General features: G+C 43.3%; 1 protein-coding gene across 1 annotated transcript; it reads left to right on the forward strand.

Annotated features, from left to right (window-relative positions):
- The first annotated feature begins 8,320 nt into the window (after window positions 1–8,320).
- Window positions 8,321–8,638, forward strand: TAL2 (TAL bHLH transcription factor 2). The gene has a single exon (XM_088018817.1). It carries the CDS (start codon window positions 8,321–8,323, stop codon window positions 8,636–8,638), a length of 318 nt encoding a protein of 105 aa, XP_087874943.1.
- Window positions 8,639–18,379: the final 9,741 nt, after the last annotated feature.

Consider the following 18,379-nt stretch of genomic DNA (forward strand, 5'->3'; position numbering starts at 1 on the left):
CCAGCTGTGCACAGATCCCCCTTACAGCTTCTTGTTTCATCTTGCTTCACACATTCCTGATCTTGTGGTCCAGTTGCCACAGTTCTTTTTTACACTCACAGAATATGCCATTAAGCACATATATTCCCTTACAGGTTTTTGGCTAAGATGAGGGTAGTATAGGTCCTTGGTTTAAAATATAACCTGCGCTTTATCAGAATTGTGATATAACAGGGCCTGGTAGAAAAACCTGGGTACTGGGAGGACGCAGTGCCCCTTCCACAGCACACAGAGAAGACAGAAGGGCAGAGAGAAGACAAATTGGGGATGTTTGCTGGAAATACCAAGTTGTGTTTCTAAAGGCCCCCTTTGTGCACAACTTGACCAATTAATTTTCTCTAACTTACCCTCCAGTCCATCCTTTGCATTGCCACCAGAATGAGCCTTGTAACCTGTAAATCTAAACATACCGCTCCCATCTTCCGTCCACACAGTTGGCTTCACATGGACTGTCTTCTCCTCCACTCCTCCCCAGGGGATTCTGGCAGTCTTCCCCACCCTTCCACCCAGGTACCCAGGCCACTGGGACCCCTGCCTTTTCAGATGTGCTTTAGATAGCCCTGTACTCGCCCTCCTCCTATACCCATCTGGGGCCCATTTCCCACATTCCAGATCACGTTCTTGGTATCCAGGACCCCTGGATTTAGACCCCACTCTGGGTATCCAGGACCCCTGGATATAGACCCCACTCTGGGTATCCAGGACCCCTGAATTTCTGCTCCAGTGGCCCCGAGCCCATTTTCAGAGCCTGCACAGGGCTCTTCCTTAGGTCCATGTGGGCTGGGAGTCCACATCATTCACTCAAGGCCCTTCACAGAGCAGAACAGAGCTGGGCAGTGGGAAAAGAATGGGGATGTGTCAGGAGTCTCTAGTTGTACCTTTGTCCTGGATCCCACAAATGTCAGAGGCAGCCCTGCCTCAGGGCCTGGTTTAAATGCCATCGCTCCCACAAGCCATCCCTGATCCTCCAACTAGAATCTTGTGCCTCCCCAGTTCCAAGATCACACTCTCTGGCACTCAGGACTGTCTTTTGTAGTCATTTTTGTCATGCCTCGCCCTCCCAAAGCCTGTGAACTCCTTGAAAGCAGATGGAATGTTTTCTTCACCTTCCTGCCTCCTGAGACTCTGGCAATGCACACAACAGCTTTTTTTAATTTATAATAAGAATGGCATTTTTTTTATGGAGGGGGACAAAGAACCCCAAAGTCTCAGTGGCTTACAACAACAAAAATTTACCCCTCACTCATGTTACATGAGGGCTGTGGTTGGTTATGGGTTTGCTCTGTGGCTTTCGGGCTGAAAGAGCAACCCCAAACATAACTTTCTCATGATAGCCCAACTAGGAATCACTCTTTTTTTTAAAAAAAAAAGATTTTATTTATTCGACAGAGACACAGCAAGAGAGGGAACACAAGCAGGGGGAGTGGGGGAGGGAGAAGCAGGCCTCCCGCTGAGTAGAGAGCCCAATGCAGGTTTCCATCCCAGGACCCTGGGATCGTGACCTGAGCCGAAGGCAGACGCTTAACGACTGAGCCACCCAGGCGTCCCTAGGAATGACTCTTAAAGCTCCCACTCCATCACCACAGATGGCAGGTCTGCGCACATTCCATTGGCTGATGCAAGTCACATGGCCAAGCCTGGCCCTGGGTGGGGCGGTCCTCTCCCCCCACCTATGGGGAGGCACTGTCCCTCCCATGGCAATGGGTGGGGCTATACAATCCTCTCCCAGGGAAGGGAGCTGGTAGTTGTCTTTACAATCCTGTCATTGTCCCTATTTTCCAGATGAGGAGACTGAGGCAGGGAGAAGTTACATAATTTGCCTAGGGTCACATAAATGGGGTAGACCAGAGATTTCAACTTGGGTAATGCAATTCCAGAGTCCTTTACTCTTAACTGCTGATCTGTAATACATTGTGAGTTTATCGTACCAAATCCTATTCTGGGACCTTCAGAGAATGTGATATCTAGAAATTCATTACTTATCCATTCATTAATCAACCAATGTTGACTAGTAATAAGGATGTTATAAGTTGCTCAGTAATAAGGGTGGAATGAATGAAAGGAGGTGGGGTGGGGGGTGGGAAATTATGTGGATAACTTGGAGGCAGAGTGTTTCGGGCAGAGACAAGAGTGCAAAGGCCCTGAGGCAGGAGGGTGTTTGGTGTGTTCCTGAAATAACAACGGTCAGAGTGGCTACATTTGATTAAACCACAGGGAGAGAAGGAACAGACAGGTCAGTAAAAGGGGCCATTGTGAAGACTTCAAGTTAACTCTGAGTGAAATGGAGAGCCACCTAAGGGTTTTGAACCAGAAGTGACAGGAATCCAAACTGGATTTTCACAGGATCCTTCTGAGTGATGCTGGATAGCAGACAGAAAGAGCAAGCATAGAAGCAAAAAGACCAAGTAGAAGGCCACTGAAATAACCAAGCTGTGTGCTGGGCACTGTGGACCCCGAGATGCATAAATCCGGGTATCCGCCCAGTGCAGTGACTGTTACACTTCGCTGGGCATCTTCATCTCCTGGAATGCTTAGTAAAAACGCAGATTTCGGATCCCACCCCCAGAAAACCTGATCTAGTGGGTCAGGGTCGTGGGCCTGGGAAGCAGGGCCGCAGGGAGTGGGGAGGGACGGGCGGGAAGGGGCCCCGTGGGTCGCGGAGACAAAGGGCCGTGTCCTATAAAGGCAGCGGCGGAGGCGCGGCGTCCAGGCGAGGGCGCACACGGCCAGCGACGGCGACAACGACGGCGCGGTCTCCGGGCTCTTGGCGAGGAGGTGGGTCGATCCTGAAGGGACGTGGGTGCCGCCGGGGCCGGGCTCGTGGGCCAGCCGGTCTCCCGCGCAGCCCTGGAGTCCGAGCCACACTCGCCCGGGAGGACAGAGGTGTGGAGGCGACTTGGTAGCAGCTACCAAGTCGACTCAGTGAGAAGACCTGGGGGTTTTCCGAGGGGTGGGTGGGGGGGTGGCGCGACTCCGGGGGGAGCAAAGCGATGCCCTTGTGCGTGTTGGCCTGGCCGCTTTACCTTGATATGCGATGCTGGAGACACCCCGCAGTACCTCGGAGGGCCGTTTGGGTAGCTTCTGCGTCCGGGTGAGCTACTCCCCCGCACCTGGCAGGTGCGAAACTTGAGCGCGAGATGCTTTCCTGGCCGCCGCATTCAGGCTAGCGGGAGCGAAGGTTATAAAAATAAAAAGGGAAAAGCCGGGGCTTCAGGTTGGGTGGGGTGGGTGGAGTATTCAGGTGCATCAGGCGGTGAGGCGCAGGTGGAACAGGCAGCTCTCCCAGAGCGCGGGGTGCCCACCCAAAGACTGTGACTCATGGTAAGTGTATTTATTTAGAACATCAACGTGCAGAGTTGTCTAAGGAGAAAAGTAATTTGCATAATAGTATGTGTTCTGATTTTTAAAGGACATATGTATTCTGTCTAAAGGATCTATATTATATTTATAGACACCAAGCTGGCTGCTGCCGGGGAGTAAGAGTGAATAGATAGATAGAGAGCCTTTATATTTTTTTACTTTATACACTTGTGTACTGCTTGTTTGTTTGTTTGTTTGTTTCTTGGATGAGCACATGTTACTTCTATAATGATTTCAAAAGGCAAAGCTATGCCCAGTGCTGGAGGTTAGGCACCTTCCCCTAACCCAACTCTATAAGCCACCTTTCATCTCTCTCTTTCTGGAGTCTGTTTTCACTTATTTTCATGAAAAAGATGAAAGAGACAAATACACATGACCAAAGGACAGGAGGAGAAATTTAAAGTCTTATGAACGAAGAGCCATATGAGTCTGAATGCCTGGGACAGGCCACCGCAGGAATGTTAGCGGTGAGCCTGTGCGCTCCCTTTCTTGTTGCCCCAGGCTCTGTGTCCAGAAACCACTGTCATAAAAAAGCAAGCAATCCCTACTGGGGGCATCCCTTTCTGTAGGGGCATAGTTGTCATTCTTCTCTCTGGTAACTTGTTACCTTCAGTGGTGACAATATAATAGAGAGAAGTTTGTGTACACCTATATTCCTATTATGTTTACCATTGCATTCCTCCTGCCCAGGCATCCCTAATCCCAGGTCTGTGACATCCACCCAACCAGAGGCATGTAATTAGAAATCAGGGCTTATATATATTTGGATGGGAAAAAAATTACATCTTTATTTCCAGTAATCTTTGATCTAAATTTAGCATTTCCTTTATTTAGGAATGTAGGTAATAAAAAGTAGTACTGATGACAATGTCATCAACAAAAATCATAAATACCTTCATCTTACAGATGTTGCATATCTTTTGATTATATATCACTGTGTAGAAAGTATGGTAATAAATAATTTAATATATTAAAAACAAAGTATATTATTACTGTATTGCATTTTAAAATTATTTTAATAATTATTATAATTGGTGATTTTTATGTGTCTATGTATTTCAGTTCATGCATTTAAAATAATTGTTTTGAGAAGGGAACCAAAGGCTTTTTACTTTACGTGTTTCAAATCATTGCTCTGGGATAGAGACCTCCCCTAGGCTTCCCCAGACTGCCCAAAGAATCCATGCCGCAAAAATGTTATGTATCCTGACCCAGCAGGAGTCGGTGGTGACAAAGATGCATCAATACAGAGGCGTGGGACACAGGCTGTGCCACTGACTCCCCATGTGACCTGGGACAACATGTTTTACCTCTGTTTTGACATCTATCAGACGTTTTCTGATTCTGCGGCATCTGGTGTATTTTTTAAGGTCTTAAATTATTCTGAAATCAAGCTTAGCCATAATCAGTCTTTACAACCGGAAAAGCACTAAGTGCAATTTCCCTTTGATTTAATGAGTACATTAGTCATTTCCCAGTGACCACTACTTTGAATTTTCCCAGCTTGTTAAAGAACTGATTTCTATTTCCCCCTGTGGAGGAGAGTAACACCCTTGAGGATAAATCAACAAGGCATTATTAATCTCCTTCTAGGATGGCAGGCTACATTTCTGAAGCCTGTCTTTTCCTCTCCTTATTTCCTCTGTCTGCTTCTAGCACAATAGGATTGAGTCCTCTTAGAAGAGAACACCAGTTAGTTTATCCTGCTTAATCTTTTTCTTCCAGCTTGAAAAAGACGACACCCGCCCCCACCACCACAAGGGACTAGAGTTGACTTAGTGAGTCAGCTAAACCCTCTTTTGGCAAGAGAAGCTTGAAAGTACCTTTGCTCCCACAGTCCAGGCTGCAAAGCAGCCAGCCTCGGTGTAAGCAAAACTGGATAGTTTTCTATCTTAAAATCCCTTGATTTAGGTTCAAACTGTCATATGTTAGTTTTACTTGGTTACAGTTCTGACGACACCCATATTTTTCACTGTAGATGAAAGACTAGGCTATTTAGAAATGAGTTAAGTGAGATCAAGGGCAATAGGCAAGGCACTGTGGCGTTTCAGAGCAGAAAGAGGCCCTTGGGATCACCTAGTCCACCCCCTTCAGTTTGGAAGGATTCATGGTAAGCCCAGAAGGCACCCAGAATGCCTGGGTTAGGTGCTGCCTCTCTGCTCCTACAGGCCCTGGGCTTCTCTTTCCATTCACAAGGCACTGGTTTCTTCAGGATCCAGCCGGCAGACAGTGTCCGGCACACAGAGTCAGTAAGTGTTACGTAAGCTCAGAGTGCGTATGATTGTAATTGGATCATGGGTCCTACCAAGAGTGTCTCTGCAGAGACCCAAGTGGCTGGCGGAGGGAGCCTGAAGCCAGCCAGTGAGCTTGGGCGGCCATGCCTTCCCCTTAACACTGGATTCTCAGCACAGCCGTCTGTCTTCAACCCAGACAGAAGCAGGAAAGGCAACAAGAACGGGGATGGGGAAAGGTCCTGGGGCTGTAGAGTTGACTGAAAAATGCTGTTCTTTGGAGTAATGACCCTTCCCATCTGTATAGGGAAGAGAATCCTTGTATTTATTAAGCACCTATGTGCTTAATGTAGCAGGCACATTTATGTATTTATATACTTTACAGAATGTATTATTTAATCCTCACAAGAACCCTGGTGATGGCTTTATTTCCATTTTCCAGAGAATAAATCGAGGCTTAAAGAAGTTAACTGATTTTCTCAGAATCATATAACTAAGAAATTGGGAGCTGAGATTCACAGCCAGGTCTTTCTATATTAAAGCCTATAAACTTTCTTAGTTTTTGTCTATTATGAAGCAAATAATATATGAATCCTTTCTAGTTATAAATATGTAAAATATTACCCACCTATATCAAACAAAACACACCCATCTCCTTTTTCTATCTTCCCCCAACCCCCTGTCCTCCCGCAAGGACCCACCATCAACAGTTCGGCCTGAATCCTTCCAGGTATTTTGCTCTGCATCCACACATACATATATGTCTATAGACATATAGAGCAGAACAAACAAATCCATAAATCAAGCTCAGACCTTTTCTACTACACTGTAGCTTCTTCATTAGGAAAAAAAAAAATGCTAAGTTGCAACGAACTTTTACTTTTCCCGGTTTTATTTGTAGAAATAATAATTGTAATTATTTAGTATTCATTGACCACTTACTGTGTGCCAAACACTTCACTAAAGTGTTTTATGTGGATCATTTTATGTGTCCTTACAGGTAGTCCCCCTTTACTTATGAGGCATTTGATACCCAGAGAGTTTAAGTAGATTGCTCAGGGTCACCCAGCTAAGGAACAGAACCAAAAGCTAAACCAGGGTTCTGGCTCCGAAGCCCGCGTCCTTACCCGCCATGCAGATGTTTCCATTGGCGACTGATCCCTCTAGACTCAGGGCTTGAGGGTAACAGAGTGGCTTGTTCTAATTAACTGAGATCATCGTTTGGTTCCTACCGAAGGGCAGAGGTCCCAGCACACAGTGTAGAGAAATAACTTCTGGAATATGTCATCAGCCCTCGGCCAATCCCAGCAGTGTCTACAATGCCGTCACACAACCAACACTGCTTGTGTATGTATTTAGCATGAGTTAATGCATGAGAAACAATATCTGGCACAAAGCAAAGGCGCTGGTTGCACTTACGTAAATTCCTTAGTTATAGTTCACAGAATGCTTTCACATGCAGTATTCCGTTTAATCCGTACAACAAACTCTGAGGAAAGGATGGTATAATTACACCCGTGGTATAGCTGAGGAACTGAGGCTCAGGTTGGTGAAGTGACTTAGGCAGCGCCTCACAGCTGGTTGGTGTTTGGTGCTGTGACCAGAACACACACCCTTTGAGGGAGAAGGTGGTTTTTCCCCTATGCTGAGCTCCTGCTGTACCTGCCTCCAGAACTGCAGGGATCTGGTGAGTGTACTGCTTCCTTATGACACAGAGTTTCAATAGGTGTGAGGGGTACCTCTTTCCAGAGTAGAGCCCTGGTGCTCAACGTCCACCAGATGCTGAGATCACAGAGAGGTTTGTTTGCTGATGCATCATCTGCATTCCCACTAACGCATGTTAATCCAAGCTGCCTGGCAAAAGGGACCCATGCCTCTAAGAGTTAAAAATGGCAAAGGAAGATTTGGCAGTAGATGGTGATAGTCAGCTCCCCTGGGGTTGGAAAGGTCACCCAAGTGCAGGCTTGTGGAGGCCTGAATACCTTCTGCAGCATCCATGGCAAATCACCACCCCCATTTCCCCCTTGTCTTTTCTTCTTGTCACACCAAATATCCCCACTTCTGTTGTTCATACAACAGGGTTTCGAGACTCTTCATCACTCTGTTCCTCCTCCTCTAAAAGTGGTCCGGGCTGGTTATTTTCGGTCTTGCACAGTGAGGCCCAGCCCTCCAGGCGAGGTCTTCACACTATCATCTTCATTCCCCAAATTACCTTATTAGTGAAAGCTAGGAGTACAGCTTTTATTTTTTTGAGAATCCATGTTTAAATCCCTATTGGCTAAATATATATTTTATCTGCGCAAGTACTAAATCCTATACTGTACCTGATTCTGAACACTTTGGAGGATTTGGTGATAAAAGAAACAGTGGGGGGTACCGGGATAAAACAACCTTGCAACAGGAGGCTTCGAAACAGCTAGGGAGAAAGAGGCTGAAAGGTATTGTTCTTACACTGTCCTTTCTTCGACCACATTTTCTTCTCTTATCAAAAGGAAGACTCAAAGAGAAAAAAAAAAGAAAGAAAAAAACAAACAAACCCCAAAACTAAAAATAAGGAAGTGGAATTTCCTAAAACCTGGGTCAAAAAGATCTAATATCTCAAATTCTTGGCAGGACATGGGATACCCACCATCGCTTACAAGGTATTGGCCCTTAGGGCCCTTTCTCTTTCCTGTCTCAGGAACTCAAACATGACCAGGAAGATCTTCACAAATACCAGGGAGCGGTGGAGGCAGCAGAACGTCAACAGCGCCTTTGCCAAGCTGAGGAAGCTCATCCCCACACACCCTCCGGACAAAAAGCTAAGCAAAAATGAAACGCTTCGCCTGGCAATGAGGTACATCAACTTCTTGGTCAAGGTCTTGGGGGAGCAAACCCTGCAGCAGGCAGGAGTGGCTGCCCAGGGAAACATTCTGGGACTCTTTCCCCAAGGATCCTACGTGCCGGACAGGACTCTACTCGGTGACTACCAGGTTCCTTCACTTGACCCAAGCCACAGCATTGCGTAGCGGGGCTCTGGCTGTCCTCACCCAGGGCAGCAACTGCTCGGAAGCCGCTGGCTGTCGACAGCCTTTTGCATGTTCCAGTGTCAACTTGATGAATAATTTGTGAGGCATGCATTTAAGCTTCACAGGAGGTGGCTCAGGGACAGCTGCAGGGAGCCAGACAGAGGCCATGAGGAAGATGGCTTTGGAGTCTGCCACCCGCGGAGCTCCAGGCAGAGCAGCCTGCCGCTATTTTACGGATCCAGGATCTGCATAAGATGTTGTTTGCGGGGGGGAGGGTGGGAAGCATAGGTTAAAAACAGGTTTGGAAATCGCTGTTTTACCCAGTATGTTTCAGTTACAAGGAAGGAGTTTCCCCATGACGGATCTCAGACAGATGAGTAGAAAATACTTGCCTCAGAACATACTTTACAGATTGTTTTGAAAAATGAGGTACATGTGGTCGAGGGTGAGCAAAATAACGTTGATAAATGTGAAAAGAGCCCTCACAGAAACCAACCGGGAGACTTGTGGAAACTTGAGGGAAAAGACACGTGAGGATTACAGAAACGCAGCAGATAACATGTGGAAGAGCTCTGCATCCTTTATCCCTGTGGAAATATGAAGTGTTACCTGCCTTGAGCCATTTATATCTATGTTATCTCTAAAGCCAAATGGTGGGTTATTTCTGTGAGAGGAAAGGACTTGATAATTTATGAATTAGAGTTCATAGTTTTCTAAATGGCTAAAACAGGTTATCTAACCCCTTAGTTGCTCATGTCAGGCATTAAAACGTTTAATTCAGCCTGAGTTCCTGCTGGTTTAAGACCTGTAAAATTCAAATATAATTATGAAAATCCAAACATTACTGTTTAACGACTCATTTAACAGAGAGCTTAGTTTAAACAAAAGATCTAGAGTAGACAATAGGAATGTAATACCAGACTTTAATGAATTAATGAATTTGTAATTTGTCTTCCTAGCTATGGAGCATTAGCTCAATCTGATGCTGGTAGGAGTGGTACCCACTAGTCAATGAAACAGTGCGGATCTGGCAGAACTACTGACAACCACGTGCCCCCCCCCGATGATTGGATTCAAAGATGGATTCAAGGATGAATCCCATGGCTGAGCCCAGAATACAAATCATGTCAGTTGATTGTCTCTGGGACATTTTATTTCCCTAAAGTTCTTGACAGTACATTGGTTTTAAAACCTTCTGAACCACAGGTATGAAATTGATGGATTTGCAATTACGGGTTTCCAGTGTATACACAATAGAGGAATTTAAATTTCCTGCTACTCTAGAAAGAAGATATTGATTTATGGAAGGTTGAACTGGGCCTCTTTGGTTTGGTGATCAGAAAAAAGGCTGGATGAGGCTCCCCCAAAATCTCCTTCCCCCCAAATAACAAGGTCATAATGTCATTAACATTTACACAGCATTCACACTCATAGCCCAATGCATTTATCCGAAGCACTATGTTTTCCTTCTAGGTTCTTTCTTTAAACTACATTCTGTACACTTCCCTACGGACCCAGAATAGTCCAGGGAAACATATACGCACAGAGACTAAGGGACTTCCTCTGAATGTGCATTTCTTGCTCATGGGGTTATGTGGACTTAAATTTGCCCCCAAACTACCAACTGATAGTATATCTCAAAGCTTTGATGACAGTTGTCAGTTGAACAACATTACTTTCTCTCTCATCCGGCATTAAATCAAAATAACACCTTTGATTTTTTTAGCATTTTTGTGTTAGCTTCCTATTAACATGTTGCTGACAAGGGCACAGAGGACCTCTTTGCCTGAGTGCAGTGCTCTTCTCAGAATGAGTGCCCTTTTCTGCTGTTGGGGCCATGTCTGTGAGTACAGAGGACCTTCCTACTGAAGTGTAAGAGAGTGCTCCTGAAAAGTCATGAGGAGATTGAGTTATCATTAAACTCTATGAGGGGGATAATGATTTAAAGAAACCCTGCAGGAAATTCCATTGATAAACGAATAAACACTTAAAATATTACTTGATGTAATTCACCTCTTAAATTTTTTACAAGCTTAGATTTTGGTATATCAAGTTGTGTGGGGTTAAAGTGACTGTCAAAAGGAATTGTAGGTACACATGGATCAAAACCTTTGGCAAGGTATCCATGAGACTGGAAGCTAATTCAAAAATTACTCTGTGGGCTTTCATGGTGTCTTATACTCAAGGCTTGGTGATTGCAGTAGTAAGAATTTTCCATTAAAACACATTATAGTTCACTGATGGTACATCTCTTTATGGATTATTTGAACCCAACAGAAAAGTTTAGACAGATTATACCTACACTACTCTGTTACTTGAAAAAAATGTTTCGTCTGCTATGGACACCACTAGAAACTTCTGGAAACCAGGTATAAACAGGGCCATTGATTTATATAGATCATGAGATTGGTTAGTTTTACTCCTTGTTTTACAGAGGAGAAAATAGGTCCAGAGTGTTATGAAGTGACTTTCCAGAGGTCCCATGGACAATTAATGGAAACCCAGGACACGGTGCCTGATTTCCTGACCGTGTCCAACCTTTCTACAGCGCTGTTCAGCCTCTAAGTTTTTTAAGATTGAAAACAGATAAGCACTTTATTGTTGTGCTCATCTTTTTTCAACAGCATACAGTAGTCTTCATATGCCTTTTTATTGAAATTGATTTATTGTGCTTTATAGAATGTGATTAGATGTATTAACCAAAGATTTTTTGTTGATGTGTTTTGTGAGTTTTTAACCATTGAATTTGCTATTTAACTATTAATTTATTGCAAATAAATTATTTAAGAAAAGAAATTATTCTTAAAAAAAAGATTTTCATAAATTTACTAAGCTTTTCCACTTGTCCTCTCCATCCTCACAGCCACTGTTCTGGCTTTGACCCCCTCCCCCACTATTGTCTTTAGTCTAGAAAAAAATCTAACATGCCCTGGTTAGTCTTTCTCTCCTCTCTCTTTCTCTCCTTTTCTCTACCTCTGGCTCTCTCTTCATTTCACCTTACACACAGCTCCCTCACTGTCCTTCCCAAACCACATCTGGGGTCAGATCACTCCCTAGGTATCAAACCTTCAGCGTCTTGTCCACCAGACTGAGACAAATGCCTTACTCCAGGCACTCTGCAGCCTGGTCCTTCCTTGTACCTTCCACAGTCCCCTAAATATATTGTACATGCTAATGAAACTACCTCACTTGATAGTCCCCAGACATGTTCCACTTCTTAATAGCTCTGACTTTTCTCTTGTGATTCCACTTGCATGCATGAATGTTCCCATTCTCGTTCTACTCACCCCTCCACCTGCACCAAATCCCACTCACTAACATCCTTCATGACTGATCTTAAACACCACTCCTTCACAAAGCTTGACTCCTCCTAAACACCATCTCTTACATGAAGTCCTCCTAGATTTCCACCATTCAATTGAAACTCTCCTTTCTTGGAATTCCCTTTTGTGCTTCGTGACCCTTACTGCCTCTACTCTAGGTTGCAGACGTGTGTGTATATTCTGTCCCCCTTCTCTGGTAAGCTAAGATCTCCTTGAGGAGAGGGGTGGTTTTTAACATTTACTCCTCACAAGCAAGAGACTTCACTTTCAAAGTGAGAAAACTCTATCGAGACTGCCTCTGTTAAGAATAATCCTCTAGCCTCCCCTAAAAGAGGACATTGAAATGAAACTGGAACACGCTGAGTTTTCCTGAGAAACCCAAAGTCGATTGCTCTTTTTAACAGTTTGTTTCTCGTTTCTATTCAATGTGCCCCTGGCAGCACCTGCCTTCGGAGGTTTCACCACCTAAGAATGGCTTGAGATGGCCAAAATATGTGTAAGTTATGCACAACTGGCTTTGTCCTTAAAAAGGCAAAAGATGAAAGGAGTCTGGAAGAATGGACAGCTTAACTGCTGACCCACAGGCCAAAGGTTAGTTAAAAGTCACATCCTTAAATAAAAAGGTCAAAGATAAGGAGGGAATCTGAAAGTCCAATGGCAATGCAAAGCAAGGGATTTAAAGTGGCAGGTGTTGGAAAGGAACGCCAAGGAATGAATGCACTCAAAGGATTGCTGGAAGCCAGGGGCACAGTCTCCTAAACCCCTTTCACCTCTGGGACTGTTGGGTTTACCAGAAACAGGGAAACCTTCCCTCTTATTTTCTCTTTCTTGCTAATGACCTATCACAAAGAGATCTTAAAGAGCACCAGATTTTAACATAAATATACATAAATTTAGTTAGGTTTGTCATCTGCCAAATAAATTTAAGAATTTAACTTCCAGAGCTCGAGGGTTTTCTGGTAGTCAAGTGAAGCAAACTGTTGAATTGCCTTTTCTGGATAACTCTGACAAAACAGGATTATCATCCAATATGTTCAGACGCTTAGACCTAAGTAATTATCCTTCTAGGAACCTAGGAATCATAAAGAGTTAATCGGAATTATGGTCAGAGATGTATGTACATGGATCTCTGTTTCAGAATTTTACAGTGTACATAAAAGTATAATAAGAATAAGAGCTCAGACTCGTGGGGTTCCTCCCAAATGCCAGAAACTGAGCCAAGAGCTTCCAATGTATCAGCTCACCTCATCTTCATAACAATGTTGTATTGTTAACATTATGTTAATTACGTGTGTTGTTCTCACTTCACAGATGAGGAAACTGAAGTTCAGGAGATTATTTATCTTGCTCAAGTTTCCACTGCAGAGTCAGAATTTGACTCTCAGTCATTTGTACTCAAAACTTTTTTTTGCGTCAAAATTCTTTTTTATTTTTAAATTTAGAAAAGTTATTATCTTTTTTTTAATTGAAGTATATTTGACATACAATGTTGCATTAGTTTCAGGTGTGGGAATTCTTTTTATTTATATTTATTTTTTATTTTTTAAATTTAAATTTAATTTAGTTAACACATACTGTATTATTTGTTTCAGGGATAGAATTTAGTGATTCATCAGTTGCATATAACACCTAGCACTCATTACATCAAGTGTCTTCCTTAATGCCCATCACCCAGCTACCCCTCCCCCCACCCACCTCTCCTCCAGCAACCCTGTTTGTTTCCTATAATTAAGTCTCTTATGGTTTGCCTCCCTCTCTGTTCTTTTTTTTTTAAGATTTTATTTATTTATTTGAGAGAGAGAGAATGAGAGATAGAGAGCACGAGAGGGAAGAGGGTCAGAGGGAGAAGCAGACTCCCTGCTGAGCAGGGAGCCCGATGTGGGACTCGATCCCGGGACTCCAGGATCATGACCTGAGCCGAAGGCAGTCGCTTAACCAACTGAGCCACCCAGGCGCCCTCCCTCTCTGTTTTCCTCTTATTTTATTTTTCCTTCCCTTCCCCTATGTTCATCTGTTTTGTTTCTTAAATTCCACATATGAATGAAATCATATGGTATTTGTCTTTCTCTGACTGACTTATTTCACTAGCATAATACACTCTAGTTCCATCCACTTCATTGCAAATGGCACGATTTCATTGTTTTTGAGGCTGAGTAATATTCCATTGTATATGTATACACCATACATGTACATTCCATTGTATATGTATACACATACATATCTTCTTTATCCATTCATATGTCAATGGACATCTGGGCTCTTTCCATAGTTTGGCTATTGTGGACATACCTGCTATAAACATTGGGATGTATGCGCCCCTTCAAATCACTATTTTTGTATCCTTTGGGTAAATACCTAGTAGTGTAATTGCTGGGTCATAAGGTAGCTCTATTTTTAACTTTTTGAGGAACCTCCATGCTGTTTTTCCAGAGTGACTATTGTGGACATTGCTGCTATAAACATGGACGCCCCTTCAAATCACTATTTTTGTATCCTTTGGGTAAATACCTAGTAGTGTAATTGCTGGGTCATAAGGTAGCTCTATTTTTAACTTTTTGAGGAACCTCCATGCTGTTTTTCCAGAGTGACTATTGTGGACATTGCTGCTATAAACATGGACGCCTTCGAATCACTATTTTTGTATCCTTTGGATAAATATCAGGTGTGGGAAGTCTTAATTTTTTAAATCCTGACCACTTTAATGGAACATTATGGAGCAGGCATATTATCCAATGACACTATTGAGTAACCAACACAACCCTGAAAAACAAAGCCTCCTGTTTAGAAACACCAAGCTGGGGGGGTGATACCAGGGTAAGACACCGTGAGGATACCGTCCTGCAGAGGCAGGCTTGAAAGGAGGAGCCTGCTGGAGAAACTGTTTGTTCCTCTGTTTGGACTTGGCTTCCCCCTTCCCCCTCGGCTTGAGCATGAACTATGGCTCAGGGCATTGGTACTCGTGAGTGACTCTGTGTGTGTGCGCGCGCGCGCGCGCGCGTGTGTGCGCGCGCAAGCATGCACAAGGTGGGAAATCTACTCCTCCACATCTCCTACCTGTCCTTCTTCTGGTTTTAGTTCCTCTGCAGTTGAGGAGGAAGGAGGGTCTAAGGAAATGGACAGTGTTTTTCTTCACTGGGTATGGGATCGCATTCTCTTCCTATATTCAGTTTAGACTGTTTGTTATCAATTCTTTTTAACTAGTGAACTAGTCCCAGGTTTAGAAACACTGTGGAAGAGCAGAGAATTAAATCTCTTGGATTCAGCAAGACTCTGCCTTGCACATAGTCTTATGGCCACTGTGACCCTTTCCCCAGTTTGGAAGAAGTGGAGTGCTATGGTGAATATTTAGCATCTGCTCCAGTAGTCAGATAACTTCAGGGTATTTTTTTGGATCTTTCACTAAATAAACCAACAAACTTGACGATGTGTGTATGTGTGCACATGTTCTCTTTCTGGTAATACACCCAAGAGTGTACAATTGTGTCAGCAATTGGGAAGCACCAACCCCGTTGCATCTCATACAGGCACCGCACAAAGGATGGATTTTGAAGGATTTAAAAAATGAGACAATGGTGCCCGGAAAATATGTGGAAGGGGTGGGGCTAATCAGTTACATGAGACTCTTGGGTCTCTAAGAGAAGTTTGGAGGGAGAGGTTGTCATATCAGTGACATCTTTTGGCCTGCCCTTCAACTCCTTTAAGTTTGGACCAATGAGTAACTAGACAAGGTTATAGCTGAGGATCTGTTGGCCCAAGATCCGGTGGCTCTTTAACACTCTACCCAAGGAGGTAGAGGTTGTCACAGAGATCACACAATGAGACAGATCCCATAGGGAGGAGCCAGGGGGAGAAACTGCCACCAAGAGTCCTGGGATGTCCCCAGTCTTATCACACGGTACAGTAATATTCAGGATGGGACAGAATATTACTGTGCCTGCCAGACTGAGCATCAGGCACTTCCTGGACAAAAACCGGATACATGTTTAGCTTTTAAACAGTATGTGAGAGGAGAGCCCCAAATGTTCTCTGGGTTTACTCTCCTGGCATGTGGGCATGAGTAGATTTAAAAAGGAGAGGAGAGGGCTGCTGGGGACAAAACAATCAAATAAACAAACAAGATAATATAGTGTTTGCCAAATTGAGATCTGAATCTTCTAAAAAGTTTTTGCCTTGGAGCCCTAATTTGGGCAAACATATTGAAAAATATTTTGGAGTAAAAATTAGTTTTCAGAAGATAGTCACATGCATAGATGAAAAGAGACCTTTCTAAGCAAAAGTTTAAAAAGACAAAATTTCCAAGGCATAATCTTCTTTTCTCCCCAGTACTTCTGTTTAAAGGATAAATGTGTGTTACCCAGTGAGATATAATGTTTAAGTGGATAGGCTAAATGTGTAAAAAGTTAAAAAGCTATACATTTTATCATTTGTGGCCATGAGTATACTAAAATAAAATGGTCTCAATACAACCGCCATATTTTTATAAATTGATGAAGTGTTTTAAAAATACTGTTTATTAGTGTATTAGAAGTAATGTTTTTAAAGATAGGATTGAGATAATAGGGAGGATATAGTAATATGCCCAGGAAATGGTTATCAAAAAGTCACTTTCCAAAGCTATTTTTTTAATTAAATAGGCTCCATGCCCAATGTGGGGCTTGAACTCACCACCCTGAGATTGCATCCTCTACCAACTAGCAAGCCAGTCACCTCTCAAAGACTATTTTATAAAGAAAAAAAGAAAAAAGAGAGTGGGAGTGGGGTTAGTAACAGCATTATTTTTTCTTTTAAAAAGATTATTAAGCTCTGTGAAAGACAACGTCAAGAGAATGAAGACAGATTGGGGAAAAAAATATTTTCAAAAGACGCATCTGATAAAGGACTGTTACCCAAAATATACAAAGAACTCAACAGGAAGGAAACAAAAAACCCAATTAAAAAGTGGGCCAAAGACCTTAATAGACACCTCACCAAAGAAGATATACAGAGGTTGGTCAAATAAGCATATGGAAATATGCTGCACATCATATGTCATCAGGGAAAGGTGAATCAAAACAATGAGATACTGTTTTTTTTTAATTTTTTATTGTTATGTTAATCACCATATATTACATCATTTGTTTTGGTGTACTGTTCCATGATTCATTGTTTGTTCATAACACCCAGAGCTCCATGCAGAACGTGCCCTCTTTAATACCCATCACCAGGCTAACCCATCCCCCTACTCCCCTCCCCTCTAGAACCCTCAGTTTGTTTTTCAGAGTCCATCATCTCTCCTGGTTCGTCTCCCCCTCTGACTTACCCCCCTTCATTCTTCCTCTCCTGCTATCTTCTTCTTTTTCTTTTTTCTTAAAATATGTTGCGTTATTTGTTTCAGAAGTACAGATCTGTGATTCAACAGTCTTGCACAATTCACAGCGCTCACCGTAGCACATACCCTCCCCAATGTCTATCACCCAGCCACCCCATCCCTCCCACCCCCAACCACTCCAGTAACACTCAGTTTGTTCCTGAGATTAAGAATTCCTCATATCAGTGAGGTAATATGATACATGTCTTTCTCTGATTGACTTATTTCACTCAGCATAACACCCTCCAGTTCCATCCACGTCACTGCAAATGGCAAGATCTCATTCCTTTTGATGGCTGCATAATATTCCATTGTGTATATATACCACCTCTTCTTTATCCATTCATCTGTCAATGGACATCTTGGCTCTTTCCACAGTTTGGCTATTGTGGACATTGCTGCTATAAACATCGGGGTGCACGTACCCCTTCGGGTCCCTACGTTTGTATCTTTGGGGTAAATACCCAGTAGTGCAATTGCTGGATCGTATGGTAGCTCTATTTTCAACTGTTTGAGGAACCTCCATACTGTTTTCCAGAGTGGTTGCACCAGCTTGCATTCCCACCAACAGTGTAGGAGGGTTCCCCTTTCTCGACATCCTCGCCAACATCTGTCATTCCCTGTCTTGTTAATTTTAGCCATTCTGACGGATGTGAGGTGGTATCTCATTGAGGTTTTGATTTGGATTTCCCTGATGCCGAGCAATGTTGAGCACTTTTTCATGTGCCTGTTGGCCATTTGGATGTCTTCTCTGGAAAAATGTCTGTTCATGTCTTCTGCCCATTTCTTGATTGGATTATTTGTTCTTTGGGTGTTGAGTTTGATAAGTTCTTTATAGATTTTGGATACTAGCCCTTTATCTGATATGTCATTTACAAATATGTTCTCCCATTCTGTTGGTTGTCTTTTGGTTTTGTGGACTGTTTCTTTTGCTGTGCAAAAGCTTTTTATCTTGATGAAATCCCAATAGTTCATTTTTGCCCTGGCTTCCCGTGCCTTTGGTGATGTTTCTAGGAAGAAGTTGCTGCGGCTGAGGTCGAAGAGGTTGCTACCTGTGTTCTCCTTTAGGAT

The sequence above is a fragment of the Eumetopias jubatus genome, unplaced genomic scaffold, assembly GCF_037043125.1.
Source record: "Eumetopias jubatus isolate StellerSeaLion01/CBP00866 unplaced genomic scaffold, mEumJub1_p1.0 scaffold_15, whole genome shotgun sequence".
NCBI classification, from domain to species: Eukaryota; Metazoa; Chordata; class Mammalia; order Carnivora; family Otariidae; genus Eumetopias; species Eumetopias jubatus.